Source organism: Scyliorhinus canicula, chromosome 12 (genome assembly GCF_902713615.1).
Source record: "Scyliorhinus canicula chromosome 12, sScyCan1.1, whole genome shotgun sequence".
Taxonomy (NCBI): domain Eukaryota; kingdom Metazoa; phylum Chordata; class Chondrichthyes; order Carcharhiniformes; family Scyliorhinidae; genus Scyliorhinus; species Scyliorhinus canicula.
This window is the reverse complement of record NC_052157.1, coordinates 47,652,873-47,670,021: the sequence shown is the minus strand read 5'-3', so window position 1 is coordinate 47,670,021 and position 17,149 is coordinate 47,652,873. Positions and strand designations below refer to the sequence as shown.

General features: G+C 45.7%; 2 protein-coding genes across 7 annotated transcripts in view; both read left to right on the top strand.

Moving 5' to 3' along the window:
* LOC119974219 (cell migration inducing hyaluronidase 1) overlaps positions 1–17,149 on the top strand; it is a 292,877-nt gene that overhangs the window by 17,099 nt on the left and 258,629 nt on the right. The gene's annotated exons all lie outside the window — the stretch shown is intronic.
* Positions 1–17,149, top strand: part of LOC119974218 (cell surface hyaluronidase-like) — a 180,963-nt gene that overhangs the window by 87,516 nt on the left and 76,298 nt on the right. For all 4 annotated transcript variants that reach the window (XM_038812969.1, XM_038812973.1, XM_038812972.1 and 1 more), the window contains 3 exons: positions 1,979–2,184; positions 9,455–9,524; positions 15,016–15,144. In XM_038812969.1, coding sequence (XP_038668897.1) covers positions 1,979–2,184; positions 9,455–9,524; positions 15,016–15,144 — 405 coding nt within the window. The remainder of the gene's footprint in view (positions 1–1,978; positions 2,185–9,454; positions 9,525–15,015; positions 15,145–17,149) is intronic.

Below are 17,149 nucleotides of genomic sequence, written 5' to 3'. Positions count from 1 at the left end.
AAAGATTTGTATCTCCCACATTACGGGTTAAGGCCCTGCTGTAGTGAAAATAGGGTCTGTCTGAATTCAGCACTCAGTTCTGGTTTCCCACATGTGGGTGTCCCATGTTGCCCCCAGTTTTCACGACCCCACACTGGAAAAAATGGTTTCTTCCAGATACAAGGGCCAGAATTCTGGACCTGGGGTTCGTCCGCCATTTTAGTTACACTGTGGAGCTCACATGTCACCATGGAAATCCAGACCACTGTGTCCACAAGCCAAAAAAAGAATTATCCAGCCTAATCCTTTCCTACCAGCCTTGTAGGTTACAACACTTCAAGCCCTTATCCAAGTATTGTTTTTACATGTTTTGAGGGTTTCTGCCTCAACCTCTCTTTTTCAGTCAGAAAGTTCCAGATCCTCACCATCATTTGAGTGAACAAAAAATTCTCTAACCCTTCGACCAATTGCAAGAATTCTGTTCCCCAATTATTGTTTAAATATATTATGAAGGGAAATGGGTCCTTTTTATTCCACTGACGCACATTATTTTATACACCTCAACTAAATCTAATTTATTACAGAGAAACAAAACCCCAGCCTATCCAATCTTTCCACCTGTATAACATTTTACATACCTGGCAACGTCCTCGTATATCTCTCCTTCTCCTTCTCTATTCACACCTAACGATGGATTTTCATTGTAAGTTCTCTATTTCTGAAATTTACATCCCCCCACCCAATATTTCTTTTTAGGTTATTTCAAGGAAAAATATATTTGTGTGTAGTACTAACACTATTTTGTTTTGTTTAAATCAAGTTTCTCCTCCCTCAACCTCTCAGTCTCTCTTCATGCTCATTAGTTCTGATGCCACACAGTGTAAATCTAGAGTGCTGTCAAACCTGGCTCACTGCTCAAGAGAAGTCTTATGGCTCCTTAAGGTGGGGCCGATTGGGCCTGGAGGGGAGTCCTATTTGGCCTTGATGGGAATCCGATTGGGCCTTGAGGGGAGTTCTGTTGTATCTTGAGGGGAGTCCTATTGGGCCTTGAGGGGAGTCCTATTAGGCCTTGACGGGAGTCCTATTGGGCCTTGAGGGAAGTCCTATTGGGCCTTGACGGGAGTCCTATTGGGCCTTGAGGGGAGACCATTAGGCCTTGAGGGGAGTCCTATTGGGCCTTGACGGGAGTCCTATTGGGCCTTGACGGGAGTCCTATTGGGCCTTGAGGGGAGTCCATTAAGCCTTGAGGGGAGACATTAGGCTTTGAGGGGAGTCCTATTGGGCCTTGAGGGGAGTCCTCGTGGGCCTGGAGGGGAGTATTGGGCCTTGAGGGAGTCCTATAGGGCCTTGAGGGGAGACCATTAGGCCTTGACGGTAGTCCTATTGGATCTTGAGGGGAGACTATTAGGCCTTGAGGGGAGTCCTATTGGATCTTGAGGGCAGTCCTATCGGGCCTTGAGGGAAGTCCTCGTGAGCCTTGAGGGCAGTCCTAGTGGGCCTTGAGGGCAGTCCTAGTGGGCCTTGAGGGAAGTCCTATTGGACCTTGAGGGAGACCATTAGGCCTTGAGGGGAGTCCTCGTGAGCCTTGAGGGGAGTCCTCGTGAGCCTTGAGGGGAGTCCTCGTGACCCTTGACAGGAGTCCTATTGGGCTTTGAGGGTGTCCTATGGGGCTTTGAGGGGATTCCTGGAGGGTCTTGAGGGTAGTTCTATTAGGTTTTGGGAAATTTGTAACAACGTTAAATTGTACTTTAAGGAGCAGGAATTCCTCCTTTCCCACTCAACATTTAAATTCTATCTTTTGGGAGATGGGCCTGCTGGTACACATCCTGAGCCGTTGCTCAGTGCTCTTTAAACAGGCAGTCAAAGTACTTACTTCTTACCTGACTTCACTCTGACCAGCAGCTGCCTTGCTCAGACTGATGTGCAAGTACATTCTGAACTTTTAAAACATTTCCTGCGTTTTCTTTATCGTTCACAGTCGAATCTTATTATTCTGCAGGTAAAAGACACCATAGGGTATGACACGTTGGGTCACTGTTTCTTCCTGGAGGATGGTGTGGAGCAGAGGAACGTACTGTACCATAACCTGGGTCTCCTCACTAAGCCGGGCACAATCCTCCCTTCTGACCGCAATGAAAGAATGTGCATTTCAATCCGCGACCAAGTTTACGGAAATTACATTCCAGTACCAAGTACCGACTGTATGTAAGTTGAACATTTTGAGTTGGAGTCTCCTCTGATGTGTGTGTGTAACTCAGAGGCTGGACCTGATAACAGGACCATTATAAAGCCTTGCTCATTTTTCCTACCAATCTCATTCAATTATGACTGAATGTAAAACGAGGGTAAATCAGCATAATGATTGGGACACAAGGAAATTGACAAATTTCTCTTTAAGTTGTTCAAAAGTTCTGCCTATGACACAATCGAGCAATGTTGTGTGTGAATTTCAGTGCCAGTGCAATGCTAGGTAGGTAGGCCATGTCCCCACAATTGGCTGATCAAGTCAAACAGTATGTTCCTTCACTTGTTTATTGTAGGCAGACTGTACTCAATCAGCCTGATCTTGCAAAACCCAAAACAAAATGTCTACTCTTGTAAATGTGATTTGATAATTGGCCAGCATTTGCTGAACAGTCCTAAGTGCGTTGATTGCTACATTATCAACCAATTTAAGACTAACAATTGAACTCATAACATGACTGTTACACTTACTGGAAGTGACACATATTCACATGCAGGGACCCGTTCTCTGCAAACAAAAGGAATATGCACCCTTTTTGAAATACCCTGGAGCTTAGGGAGCCTATAGTTCCCTGTTATTTTCACCAGGGAAACACCTCAGCCAATCAAAATCAACTTGCCAACCAATCAGTGCCCTTTCCACCTGCAGCATAAATTGTTTGAAATTTGGCGTTTTTGCATTTTTCCTGACGAGTGCAGGATGAAAAGCTTCCGAAACAAGCCTCTTTTTTTTCAGCAAGCTTCTTTAAGTATGAAAGTTAATATTTGAGCTCATTCCTGTATGTCGGACAGAACACGCTTAGAAACCTGGAGCGAGGAAAGCATTTTCATCTTTAAGGTGACCTAAGCCGATGATATGAAAATGCTCTCAAAGAAGCAGAAAATACCAAGCAGGTCTCGATGGGGACAAATTAAAAAGAAAATGCTCACAAGAAATGACATGAAAATAACACAGTAAGAAGTCTTACAACACCAGGTTAAAGTCCAACAGGTTTGTTTCAATCACTAGCTTTCGGAGCGCAGCTCCTTCCTCAGATTCACCTGAGGAAGGAGCAGTGCTCCGAAAGCTAGTGTTTGAAACAAACCTGTTGGACTTTAACCTGGTGTTGTAAGACTTCTTACTGTGCTCACCCCAGTCCAACGCCGGCATCTCCACATCAAGAAAATAACAGGAATATTACTGTCTCCCGCTGCACCTGACAGTCTGACCATAATGTGAATCAAGTATCTCAACAGACGTGATTCCAGTAAACTCCTGTGCGAGGGTCTCTAACCTGGGGATGTGGTGACATTTATTGCTGAAGATTCACTTGTGACAGGTGGCCTTAAAAGATTGAGAAAATCCGAGCATATTGCTCATAACTTACTTGTGGCCAAAACCCTGGGATTTTCGTTCGCTGTTTATCTGATTGGAGTCCTGGTTTTAAATGTGCCTGGCTGCAAATACAGAGGAAATAAATCAAACAGCAAAATAATTCTGATGTGAGAAGTAACTGAAGGGATGAGAAACTTCAGGGATGAGGATAGGTTGGAGAGTTCAAACAGTTACCCTTGCAGGGACCAAGGCTGAGGTGAGGTCTGATAGAGGTCTTCAAAATCATGAAGGGGCTGGACAGAGTAGATAAGGAGCAACTGTTCCTGCTCGTAAAACGATCAAGAACAAGAGGGCACAGATTTAAAATTATTTGAAAAGGAAGCAAATGTGATGTGAGAGAAAACTTTTTCCCACAACAAGTGATTGGGGTCTGGAATGCACGGCCTGGAAGTGTGGCGGAGGCAGGTTACAGACGATATTAGAAGATTATTTGAATAGAAACAATGGGCGCCATTTACTGGCCTCATTGCGCCCGATTTAGTGACATGACGAGGCCGTTGAATCTTGCGAAACGTCTCGTGAGATTCAACGGAATCTAAATATGTCGATGTCGGAGTTTCCCGGTGCCCAGGATCTCGCCTGGGAGACCTCGCGAGGGAGTTGTTTAGCACTGGTCCACACAAACATGGACCAGACGTAACAGCGCCTGGGAAGTCCACCAAGCCATTTAAAATCAGCCTCTGGGCAAGGTGGTACCATGGCACTTTTGCTGGCACCTTGACACTGCCAGCTTAGCACCGTAGCACTGCCGCCTGGGCACCCTGGCATGCCACACTGGCACTGTCAGGTTGCCCAGGTGGCACTTCCAGGTTGGGCACCCTGGCAGTGCCAAGGTGTCTGGGTATCAGGTTGCTGTGCCAGGGGTCATACCTGGGGTGCCTTGCCCATAAGAGGTGGGGTGAGGGAAGACTCAAGGCCCATATAAGAGGCAAGTTGGGTGCAGTGGGGGGGGGGGGGTCTGGAGGTGAGGGGGGGTCAAAAGATTGGGGTGGCCTTTAAAAAGGGCGTCTCGATCCGCGACTATAGGAAATGATGTATGTGTGTCCCATTATGTAGGAGCGCGGGGTAATGGCTGGGGAATGGCACAAAACCATGATGCTTATTTGGCGAGCCGGTGCTGACTCAATGGGCCAAATGGCCTCCTCCTGCACTGTAACAATTTTGTGATTCTGTGAAATGATGAAGATTTTCTTCACTCAATATGAACTTGCTGTGTCACTCTTCATTGTGGTTGACAGAGATGTGAACCTTTTGGTAAGGCTATTTCTGGAATCATTTTCTAAATCTCCATTGTTGTTTGCGGTGCTCACTCAGCAGCCTTGCACAATGGCATGCTGGTGGGTGTACTGGCTTGTGTCCGAAGCTTCCTGTCATTGGTCAAATTTGGCGACACAATTTCATTTACTATAATGAGGTTTCTTAACTGGACTGCTTCTCTGCTGTGGCTGTTATGTTGAAAATCCCAAAGTGAGGAAATAATTTAAGTTAATGGATCGCTCCATCACTATTCCTTGGTTTGATGTATCCCATTCTCAACCCTGGAGCCTCATGGCATAAAAGATAAACATGGGCAAGGAAATGTCCTGCTGATCACCACCTATAACACCCCCACTGCCCCCAGCTAGCTGACGCAGCCATACTCCTCCATGTTGGATCTGCCCATGACAGTATCGGTAGGAGTGATCACTGCACAGTCCCTGTGGAGACAAAGTCCGGTCTCCGCATTGAGGATATCTTCCATCGTACTGTGAGTCACCAGCACCGTGCTAAATGGGATAGACGCAGAACAAATCTAGCAACTGATAACTGGGCATCCATGAGGCGCTGTGGGCCATCAGCAGCAGCAGAATTGTATTCAACTCCAATCTGTAACCTCATGGTTCACTCTACCCTCACTCTACCCTTACCCCCATGCCAAAGGACCAATGTTGGGTTCAATGGGGAGTTTGGAAGAACGTGGCAGGAGCAGCACCAGAAATACCTAAAAATTAATTCTCTCCCTGATAAAGCGACAGCACATGTCCACATGTTAAACAGTGGAAGCAGCATGCTATAGACAGAGCTAAGCGATCACAACCAAAGGATCAGATCTAAGCTCTGCAGTCCTGACATAACCAACCATGAATGGAAGTGCCAAATGAAACAACTGACGGGAGCAGGAGATACTACCAATATCCCCACCCTCAATGATGATGGAATGAGCCTTTTGAGTGCAAACAACATCTTCAGCCAGGAGTGCCAAGTGGATGATCCAGCTTCACCTCCTGAATTACACTGTGTTCAGCTCCATTTGCAACTTGTTAGATAATGAGGCTGTCCACATCCTCGATAACATTCAGGCGTGGGCTGGTAATTTGGAGACCCACAATGGCATCTCGAACAAGGAGAGTCTAATTACCTCCCTTTTATGATCAAAGGCATTATCATTACCAAATTCCTGACCATTAACATCCTTGGGGGGGGTCACCATTGACCAGAAACATAATTAGATCAGTTACGTAAATACTATGAATACAAAAGCAGGTCAGAGATTGGGAATTCTGTGGTGGATAACTCAGCTCCTGACTGCCCGTTCACCACAAGACACAAGTCAGGAGTATGATGGAATTCCCTCCACTTGCCTGGATGAGAGCAGCTCAAACAACACTTGAGAAGCATGACACCAACCAGGACAAAGCAGCCCGCTTGATTGGCGACCATTCCACCAGCTGAAACATTTACTCCCTCCGCCATCGACACACAGTGGCAGGAGTGGGCACAATTTGCAAGATGCACTGCAGCAACTCACCAAGGCTCCTTGGGCAGCACCTTCCAAACCAGTGACCTCTACCACCTAGAAGGACAAGGGCAGTAGACATATGGGAACACCACCACCTGCACGTTCGGATTTGGATTTGATTTATTGTCATGTGTACTGAGGTGAAAAGTATTGTTCTGTGCACATGAAGAAAAAGAGGACATTTGATAAATACACAATGTAAACACATAGGCACAGGCATCGGGTGAAGCATACGGAGTGTAGTACTACTCAGTTGAGAAGATGTGTGAAGAGATCAGGTCAGCCCATTAGAGAGTCATTCAGGAGTCTGGTAACAGCGGGGAAGAAGCTGGTGTTGAATCTGTTTGTGCGTGTTCTCAGACTTTTGTATCTCCTGCCCGATGGAAGAAGTTGGAAGAGTGATTAACCCGGGTGGGAGGGGTCTTTGATTGTGCTGTCCACTTTCCCAAGGGAGATGTAGGCAGAGTCAATGGATGGGAGGTGGGTCGGCATGATGGACTGGGCTGTGTTCACAACTCTCTGTAGTTTATTATGGTCTTGGGCCAAGCAGTTGCCACACCAGGCTGTGATGCAGCCAGATAGGATGCTTTCTATGGTGCATTTGTAAAACGTTCCCCTCCAAGCTGCCATCTTGACTTGGAGGGTTCGTTCATTGTCACTGGGTCAAAATCCTAGAACTCCCTCCCTAACAGCACTGGAGGTGTGCCTATACCATCAGGACTGCAGCGGGTTCAAGAAGGCAGCTCATCATCAAGGATGGGTAATAAATGCAGGTCTTACCATCAAAGCCCACATGCTGCGAATGAATAAAAAACATAAGCCGGGCCATCTTGACCTGTGTTTTTATTTGTAGAAGTGATTTATAGTGCTAATATGAGTTTGAATTCAATTACTGCATAAACATATTAAATAAAAATAACTATTAATGCAGCATTAGTTTTAGCTTCAGTTCCATCGTCTGGATTGCAAATGCGGACTGGCATTTTATCACAAGGGCATGGCTTCAAATACATGATACAGAAAGACACCGTGGCCCTTAAATATTTGTGAGGGAAAAGGGAATAAGAAGTTATTGGGAAAGAGATAACTTGAGTGGGATGATGCCCATATGGAGTGCAAATGGCAGCAGAGAACAGTTGTGATATAAATCCTGTTTCTGAGGTATAGATTCTGTAGCCCCAATATTTACTGGGGTGGGAAGGAGTCCTCATGTTAATTGCACAGCCTGCATATCTTTTTTTAACAGGATCAGTGCCCAGAAACAAGCCAAGATCGACTTGGCTTCCTGTTGGGTGGGGAAATCTACCGCGGAGACCGCAGCCCAGGGGGAGGTAAATCTGTGCGGCTGTAATAGAGGTGACAGGGAGTAGAATGAGGTTGGAGTGGTTACAGAGTGGCTTGAAACGTCAGAGGTTCTCCTTGCTCACAAGCAGTGTAGAAAGGCACTTAGCTCTCCCACATAGAAATCCTTGCCTCCCTTTAGCTGCCAGGTTTCTTCAGATCTGGGAACCCTAATTTGAGCTTGGTTAAACTGACAATAGAGATAAAGGGTCCATTCTGGACGGGATTAGCAGGGTCGTCCCCTCAATCAAACGCCACTCTGTTGGTTTGTTGGGCCCTGGTGAGGAACACCCACCAAGGCCGCACTTTAACGTAATTTCCTGAATTAAGGAGCTCCTTGAACCCCCCTGAACCCCACCACATACTGGCAAGGCACACCCGGGCCTGATCCCCGGCAAGGACAAAATGCCAGCATGGCACCTAGATACTGCTAGCCCGGCAGTGCCAGCTGGACACCCTGGCAGTGCCAGGGTGGCACCCAGGTGGCACTGCTAGGGTGCCCAGATGGCACTGTCAGGGTGTCATACTAGTGGTGCCAAGGTGCCTGGGTGGCATAAGCAGTGCCAGGGTGCCACCTTCCCCAGATACCAACCACGAGGCTTATAGGTACTGGGTGCTGGACCGATGGCAGCATGGATGAGTGAGCTGTTAAGCTTTTAACTATGTGAGTTTGTGTCCTGTCCATGTGTTAGCGGGATCCAGATCACGACATCTCATGAGATCTAGTGAGATCGCGCAAGGCGTAATGACAATCGGGAACCCTGGGAGAGGCCTCTCCCGGGTTCTATCGTTTGCCTCCCATCCCGATTCCAGCGGGGCACAGCCAGTAAATTGCTCCCAAAATTCGAAATGCACAGTCTCATTAACATATTTAAATGAGCAATCTGCATCCTGGTTGCTAATCGGTTGCCTGTCCCAACTCTGTTAAAATGAGAAGTAGTTGGGTTCGAGCTGGTTTGGGTTTGAGATTTCAAAAAATGTTTTAGATCCCATCTAATCCGAACCCCTCCTATTGGGGAGGGTTAAAAATTGCCTCTGTCGAGCAACACTCAGCAAAGTAGTTAATAACTGGATCTTTTAATGGCAGCCAGAATATGCAGGCAAGACATTGGTTTAATCTTTCAACCGACAGGGACTAACATCCACACACTGCTCTAGAGTTCCTGCCTCAGTCGTGTCCTGCTGTGAACCTGTGCCCTATAGACCTATAGGCAGGAGACTGAAGTTAACTCCAGCACAATAACTGGAACTGTATTGAGGAAGGAAATAGCCTCAGTTGTAGAGTTATTGCACCATTTGACACATTTCAAATCAGATCCAGAAGACGTTGTTAGTGACTGGGTGTGAACACTTATATTGGAAATCCGTTGATTCTTATATGTTAATGCGGAACAAATTGTTTGGTGTCTTTTTTGCTGAGTTTGTGGAATAAACAATACTGTGGATACCCCTGGAGCATCAGGGTAGCAACATCAGGCTCAGGGTCCCAGCAGTGTTAAAGGGCATGGCATTTTCACAGCACCTTGTTACAGCTTTCAAACATCTTCATGTACATGTACAGCACAGTTGATCAATCCAGAAGAGGCAGCATTGCACTGAGGTGAGAACTTGGGCGTCTTTTACACTTGACAGCAGCCTGAGTTATTCAAGTGGAGAACTCATTCATCGATTTATTGCTCAATAGGGATTTTGCCTTGCTGCATTCATGCTCACTAAAGTGGAATGTTAATTTGCAGGGCCGTCACAACCTTTTGGATCTCCAACCCAAACAATCACCTGATCAACAATGCGGCAGCAGGGGCTGAGGTGAGGTATATTTGGATGATTTTTACAATCAGCTTTTCAATGCCAAACTTACAAACTTGGGTTTGTATTTCACATTTGTTCTACATGCGCTCTCTTTCACCCAAGGCATTGATCGTCCCACAAGTGGACCCCATGACCCTTACAATCAATAGTTTACCTTTATGAGCCAGGATGTAGTAAAGGTGCCTTGACTAGGGAGTAATAGCAATGAAATATCTTTGTTTAAAAACCTCTGACAGAGAGATTGAAGCTCCACTTGTGAAGTGAGCCCGTTTATTAAACAGGCAGGTTGATGAAAGAACAAAATTGCATTTGTAGCAAGCCTCAGCAGGCTTCATAATTTAGTAAAACTACCTGCAACATCCAAAACTGTCAAACACACCGTCAATGAGCTAAATGTGCTATTCAGGTAAGGATACCCTCGAGCTTGCCAGCTCCAAATTTAAGAACACCCACACTTTCTAAGCGTGACTCCCTTGCCAACGCAAACTAATCTCATTTGTACTGCTTGGCCCTTTTGCTCCTTAGCTGGGTGGGAAGGGCAAGGTTTGACCCTTGACCTTTTGATCCACTCTATTCTCTGTGTCCATAGTTTGACCGGTTCGTCTGGCAATCAAACATCCTCCCAGGAATGGATTTCAGTCCGATAACTGGGCCATGTCGAGAAAGCAGCTCCTTCAATAGCCTTTGAACTGCTGACTGAAACGAAAGAGGAAGGATTAGCATTTATATAGCATTGCTCACAGTCTCAAACTATCCCAAAAACCTTTACAGCCAATGAAGTACTTTTATTTCTTTATTCTTTGGGATTAGAGTATCATTGGTAAAGTTAGCATTTGTTGCCCATTCCTAGTTTCCCTTTAATTGATTGACTTACTAGGCCATCTCAAAGGACAGTTAAGAGTCAACCACATTGCTTCCAGGCTGGAGACACATGTAGGCCGACCACATAAAGATGACAAAGCACCTTCACATGGTCTATCTCCGACACTTCCTTGACCTCTCTGACTCCATTTCTGCTGATAGACTGACCACCAATATTCATTACAAGCCCACCATAGCTACGTTGACGACAGCTTCTCAACCCCACTCGCTGTAAGGACTCCATCCCATTCTCGCAGTTTTTCCATCTCCGTCACATCTGTTCCGATGATGCCAACTTCCAAAAAGCCGCTTCTGACAGGTCTGCCTTATTCCTTAATTGAGGTTTCCCCCCCTCACTGTGGTTAACAGGGCACTCATCTAGGTTCGACCCATCTCCCACACCTCTGCCCTCACCCCTTGCCTCCATTCCAGAACCATGATACATTCCCCTTATCATAACCTTTCACCCCACCAGCCTCTGCATAGAAAGGATCATCCTCTATCAACTCTGGAATGATGCCAACACTGAACACATCTTCTCTTCACCTCCCCTTTCAACATTTCATAGGGACCATTCCCTCTGTGACACCCTAGTTCACTCACAACCCTTCCCATTGCACCTTTCCTTGCAATCACAGAAGGTGGACATCTGCCCCTTTGCCTCCTCCCTGTCCAAGGCCCAAAACACTCCTTACAGGTTAAGCAGCATTTCACTTACACCTCCTTCAGTTTTATTGACTGTATTCGCTTCGCTTCTCCCAATGTGGCCTCCTCTACATTGGGGAGACTAAATGCAGACTGGGTGACCTCTTTGCAGAACACTTTCGCTCCATCTGCAAACAGGACGCCAACCTTCCTGCCACTTGCAATTTTAACTCAGCATCTTGCTCTCATGTCCACATGTCCATCCTTGGCCTGCTGCAATGTTCTAATGAAATCCAATACAAACTGGAGGAGCAGTCCCTCAACTTACGAATAGGCACGTTACAGCCTTTTGGACTCAATATTGAGTTCAACAACTTTAGACGGCGAACGTCCTAGACCATTTTGATATATTTTTCCTAACCCCCTCCTGCACAAGGTCATCTGCATCTTGTTTTGTTTTCACAGAACGTTGATCAAAGCTCTACTATTAACACATTCTCCTCTCTTATCTTCATGCCACTATCAACATCTACTTTAGTCCTTAATGCTACCATTAACACTCCCATTGTCTTGTGTCCATGACATTTTTTGTCAATTTCTACTTAGCTCCCAACTATCTCTGACCTTCGATTCAGCTCCATTGTCTCCACCCCCGAATCCCACCATATAATCCATCATATTTTTACCCCTCTTCAGCTCTGAAGAAGATTCATTCGGACTTGAAACGTTAACTCTGTTTCTCTCTTCACAGATGCTGCCAGACCTGCTGAGTCGTTCCAGCATTTTCTGTTTTATTAAGGACGGCAGATTTCCTTCCCTAAAGGTCATTAGTGAACCAGATGAGTTTTTACAATAATCAATTATAATTTCATGGTTACCATTTCTGAGAGCAGCTCTTCATTCCTATTTTTAAAAAAATGAATTTAAATTCCACCTGCTTGGAGGGATTTGAACCCATGTACCTGGGCATTAGCTGAAGCCCCCTGGATTACTAGCCCAGTGACATTCTCACTACACCACCATCTACTCCCACCCCTCACTTTTGATGCCATAGAGGCCTACAGCACAGAAAAGGCCCTTCAGCCCATCACATCTGCGCCGGTAAAAAACATTCTAATGCTATTTTCCAGCACTTGGCCCATATCCTTGTAGGCTTTGGCATTGCAAGTGCAAATCTAAATACTTCTTAAATGTTATGAGGTTCTCTGCTGCCATCACCCTTCCAGACTCACACCACCCTCTGGGTGTAGGAAACATGACAACCAATTTGCACACAGACAGCTCCCACAAACAGCCGCATGATAAATAATAGGACCATCTGTTTTATCCGTTTTGGTTGAGGAACACCAGGAAGAACTCTCCCTCTCTTTGGCTAGAGCCATGCAACCTTATACATTCACCTGCAAGGACAGACAGAGTCTCAGTTTAATAGCCTTTTTGAAAGACAACATCTTTGACAGTTCAGCACTCACTCAGCAGTGCGCTGGGCGGGATTCTCCGGTCCGCCAACCGTGTGTTTCTCGGCCGCACGCCTTTCGCTGGTGACGGGGTTCTATCCTCCCTCCGCTTGTCAATGGGATTTCCCATTGAAGCCACCCAACGCCATTGGGAAACCCACTGCGCTGTCAGTGGGAGAAGTGAATCCCGACGACCGGAGAATTCCAGCCTCTGAAACATCAGCTTGGACTTTCGTGCTCAAGTCGCTGGAGTAGAATTTGAACCCGCAGCTGCCTGCCTTTGAGGCAAAAGCACGGCCACTGGGCCAAAGCTGGAATTTGATAAAGATTCAATTGTTGTCCCACACTGGTAATGGTTTTAATGACTGGCTCATTACATTTTGCGAGAACTCATTACGACTGCGAGCCTTCTCTTGCTTGAGCGACTCCCCTAGCTTTTTCTTCTCTCCAAGTAAATGAAGTATTGAGTCTTTGGGAATTAAATCTGGAACCTATCCCCATATTGTACCCTAAATTCCAGCCCTGGCTCAGTTGGTTGCAGTCTCGCCAGTCACAAGGATCTGGATTCAGGTCCCACTCCAAGATTTGAATACAGAAATCTCAGATAACATTCCAATGCCTCGAGGGAATACTGCACTGTAGTCTTTCAGATAAGGCATTAAATAAAGGCTCCGTCTACCCTATTAGGTGGGTGTAAAAAGTCCCAGGCCACTATATTGAAGAAGAGGAGGGGGGTCTCTTCAGTGTCATGGTCAATATTTATTTGTCAATCAACAGTAGCACAGTGGTTAGCACTGTTGCTTCACAGCGCTAGGGACCCAGGTTTGATTCCCGGCTTGGGTCGCTATCTGCGCGGAGTCTGTACGTTCTCCCCGTGTCTGCGTGGGTTTCCTCCGCGTGCTCTGATTTCCTCCCACAAGTCCCAAAAGACGTGCTTGTTAGGTGAATTGGACATTCTGAATTCTCCCTCAGTGTACCCGAACAGGCGACAAGGGGATTTTCACAGTAACTTCATTGCAGTGTTAATGTAAACCAACTTGTAACACTAGTAAAGATTATTATTATTACATCACAAAATGCTGATTTCTGTTTATTGTCACACTGCTGTTTGAGGGAGCTTACTGTGTACCAAATGGCTTCCATGTTTCTTCCGTTAGAACATACTTCACTTCAAAAGTACTTCATTGGCTGTCAAGTGCTTTGAGATGTCCGTTGCTCACTAAAAGCATCATATAAATACAAATCTTTAGTTTTTAAGGCAAAAGTGCTGGCATGCTAAATAACCGGTGAACCTAAAATGTATCCACCATCCCTTAAACTGTTCCCGTCCTGTTGTTTCCTCAGTTAGCCTGCAGAGGTTCTGAAGACACTGATGGTCACTGAAACAAGCGCCTGTTTCGAGGTCTCCGTATATACTCGGAGTTCAGGATTTCTCCCCGTCGGGCTTATCAATTCAACTGGGGAATATTCTGCCAGAGCAAAGCAGATCCTCAACCCATTCAGGAACCTGACCTCTTGTCAGCAATTTCAATGGGAAATGCCCCAAACTGAAAGTGAAAGGTGTGAACAAGCAACTCAATCAGTATATCAGCCAAGTGGTGAAAGTGACCCTTAAAATTTTGACTGAATGTTTTATTTTGAAGGAGGGAGGAATCATTTATTTCCACGTAACGCATATCTTGTTGAATCAATGCAGCTCTCAAATCCTACTAACAGACAGATGATTATACCGGGTAGCACGGTAGCACAGTGGTTAGCACTGCTGCCTCACCGCGTCAGGGGACCCGGGTTCAATTCTGGCCTTGACTGCCTGTGTGTGGAGTTTGCACGTTCTCCCTGTGTCTGCGTGGGTTTTCTCTGGATGCTCCGGTTTCCTCCCACAGTCCAAAGATGTGCAGGTTAGGTGGGGTACGGGGATAGGGCGGGGTAGTGGGTCTAGGCAGGGCTTTCCTTCAGAGGGTCGCTGCAGACCCAATGGGCCAAATGGCCTCCTTCTGCACTGTAGGGATTCTATGATTCTATTCTATGACACTGACTTGAAGGATTTATTGGTTAACCACCAACAGTAATGGTACAAGACATCCAGATAGGAGGTTTATCAGCCTACAATGGCAAGAGGATGCTTATCCTGCATAAACAGGGTCTGGAAGAGTGTCGCCATGGCAAGCTGTGAAATTAAATTTCAAAACTCACGTGATTTGTCGATTGGCAGCAGATAAATCATCTGAAAATCTGTCGCGCTGGCAGAACCCCCACCAATGGCCTTCGGGGAAGGAAAGCTGCAGACCTTGCCCAGTCTAGCCTACAGTCAGCTGTAATTAACCTCAGAATCTATTTAGACTTCCACCCCTACAGGATACTGAACAACACTATTAAAGGGATGGGCCAGTTCAGTAACAAAATAATACAACTGTGCTCCAGACTCGAGATTCCCTGTGAGAAACATTTTGCTAGATCATTTAGTATTTAATTTTTGAACTGACGCGCATTGACTATTTTAAATATTTCTTGTTTCCCCCACCTAGGATGTGGGAATTTGGTTCATCTTCCACCGAGCTCCTACTGGACAATCTGCGGGTCAATACCCAGAGGGCCAGTCCGAATTTACCCCCCTGGGAGTATTTTATAACAATAGAGTGCATTCCAATTTCAAGGTGAGTGAAGTTTGACTCCGTTACGCAATAATGATTTTTAATACCCTCCATATTTAGGCTTGCACTAAATGTATTCCTGGAGGTTTCACCACACATTTTGACCCCATTCTCCAGCCATTAGTTGGCCAACACATCTGACCCTGTGACGCAACATCTCCACCAATTGGAAAGCACAAAGACTCATTACCCAATTTAATGATGCGTGATTGGCCTTTTCCTCCATTTTCAATATTTTAATATCTGTAAAGAGAAGTGTCCATTAATAGATACCACCACTGCAGGACTGAGAATAAGATCTCTGTAGTCCACGCCTAAGCCTCCTAGACTCCAAAGATAACCCTCTATGTTAGATATGCTTCCTGATCATAAACTGGATCTCCTTGTGTTGTGGAGAATAGATTCTGTCCTGAGCAGCCTGATAGGCATATCATTGTCATCGATATGCCTTCATTATCAATGTTGGTTGTTTCTTACTTGCAAAGAGTTAGCTGTTCTACATTCTAACATGGCTATGGTGCCCAATTGCAAGGCTTGCCACAGTGTGGGCAAGGGTGAATCTTATGATTCTGTTCAGACTGCCTAGTATTTCTTGATCACCGTTTGTCCCTAGCTGCCTGTATTTGCAGTTTGTAGGTTCCTATTTGAGATTGCTCAATTTTTAAATTGTTCACTTTTCTCCCAGTCTTTGGTGCACATGTCACATTTCCTGAAGTTCGCCTTCAGGTAGCCCTTGAACCTTAACCTTGACCTACCTTGCAGGCCATGTCTAAGAGAAGTTGTGAATACATGACTGCCTTTGGGTTTTATCGTTATAATGTTATGTATGTTAGATTGGTGGCATAGTGGACAGTAAAGGAGGTTATCTAAGATGCAATGGGATTTTGATCAATTGGGCTAGTGGGCCGATGAATGGCAGAAGGAGTTTAATTTGGATAAATGTGAGGTGATGCATTTTGGTAGATCGAATTGGCAGACCTACTCAGTTAATGGAAGGGAGTTGGGGAGAGTTATAGAACAAAGAGATCCAGGAGTACAGGTTCATAGCTCCTTGAAAGTGGAGTCACAGGTGGACAGGGTGGTGAGGAAGGCATTCAGGATGCTTGGTTTCATTAGTCAGAACACTGAATACAGGAGTTGGGACGTCTTGCTGAAGTTGTACAAGACATTAGTAAGACCACACTTGGAATACTGTGTACAGTTCTGGTCACTATTATAGAAAGGATATTATTAAATAGAAAGAGTGCAGAAAAGATTTACTAGGATGCTACCGGGACTTGATGGTTTGAGTTATGAGGTGAGGCTGGATAGACTGGGACTTTTATCCCTGGAGTCTAGGAGGCTGAGGGGTGAGCTACAGAAATCTTATATAAACAAAAGAGGGGTATAGATAAGATAGATAGTCAACATCTTTGCCCAAAGATAGGGGAGTCGAAAACAAAAGGGCCTAGGTTTAAGGTGAGGTGGGAAAGATATAAATGGGTCCAGAGGGGTAAGTGTTTCACACAGAGGGTGGTGAGTGTCTGGAATGTGCTGCCAGAGGCAGTAGTAGAGGCAGGTGCAATTTTGTCTTTAAAAAGCATTCAGACAATAATGTGGGAAAGATGGGTATGGAGGGATCTGGGCCAAATTCGGGCTATTGGGACTAGCTTAGTGATAAAAACTGGGAGGCATGGACAAGCTGGGCCAAAAGGGCCTGTTTTCATGCTGTAAACCTCTATGACTATGTTCACTCCATCTGAGCTGGGCGCGAATGATGAGTGCCTCAATTTCAGACATTTCTGCTCTTTGAAGCACTCCAGTGTTGGACAAATTGTCTCCCCCCGCCACCCCCCCTTCCCCCGCCACTCCACCCCACCCCATTTGATGGCCATCATCTTCCAAATGCATCTCATGTGGAGTCTGTCCACCTGCCTAATATGTCTGAGGTAGGTAGTCCACATCTCAGAAGCATATAGGAGGACAGGTATCACAACAGCTTTCTACACGGAAAGTTATGTTGCAAGTT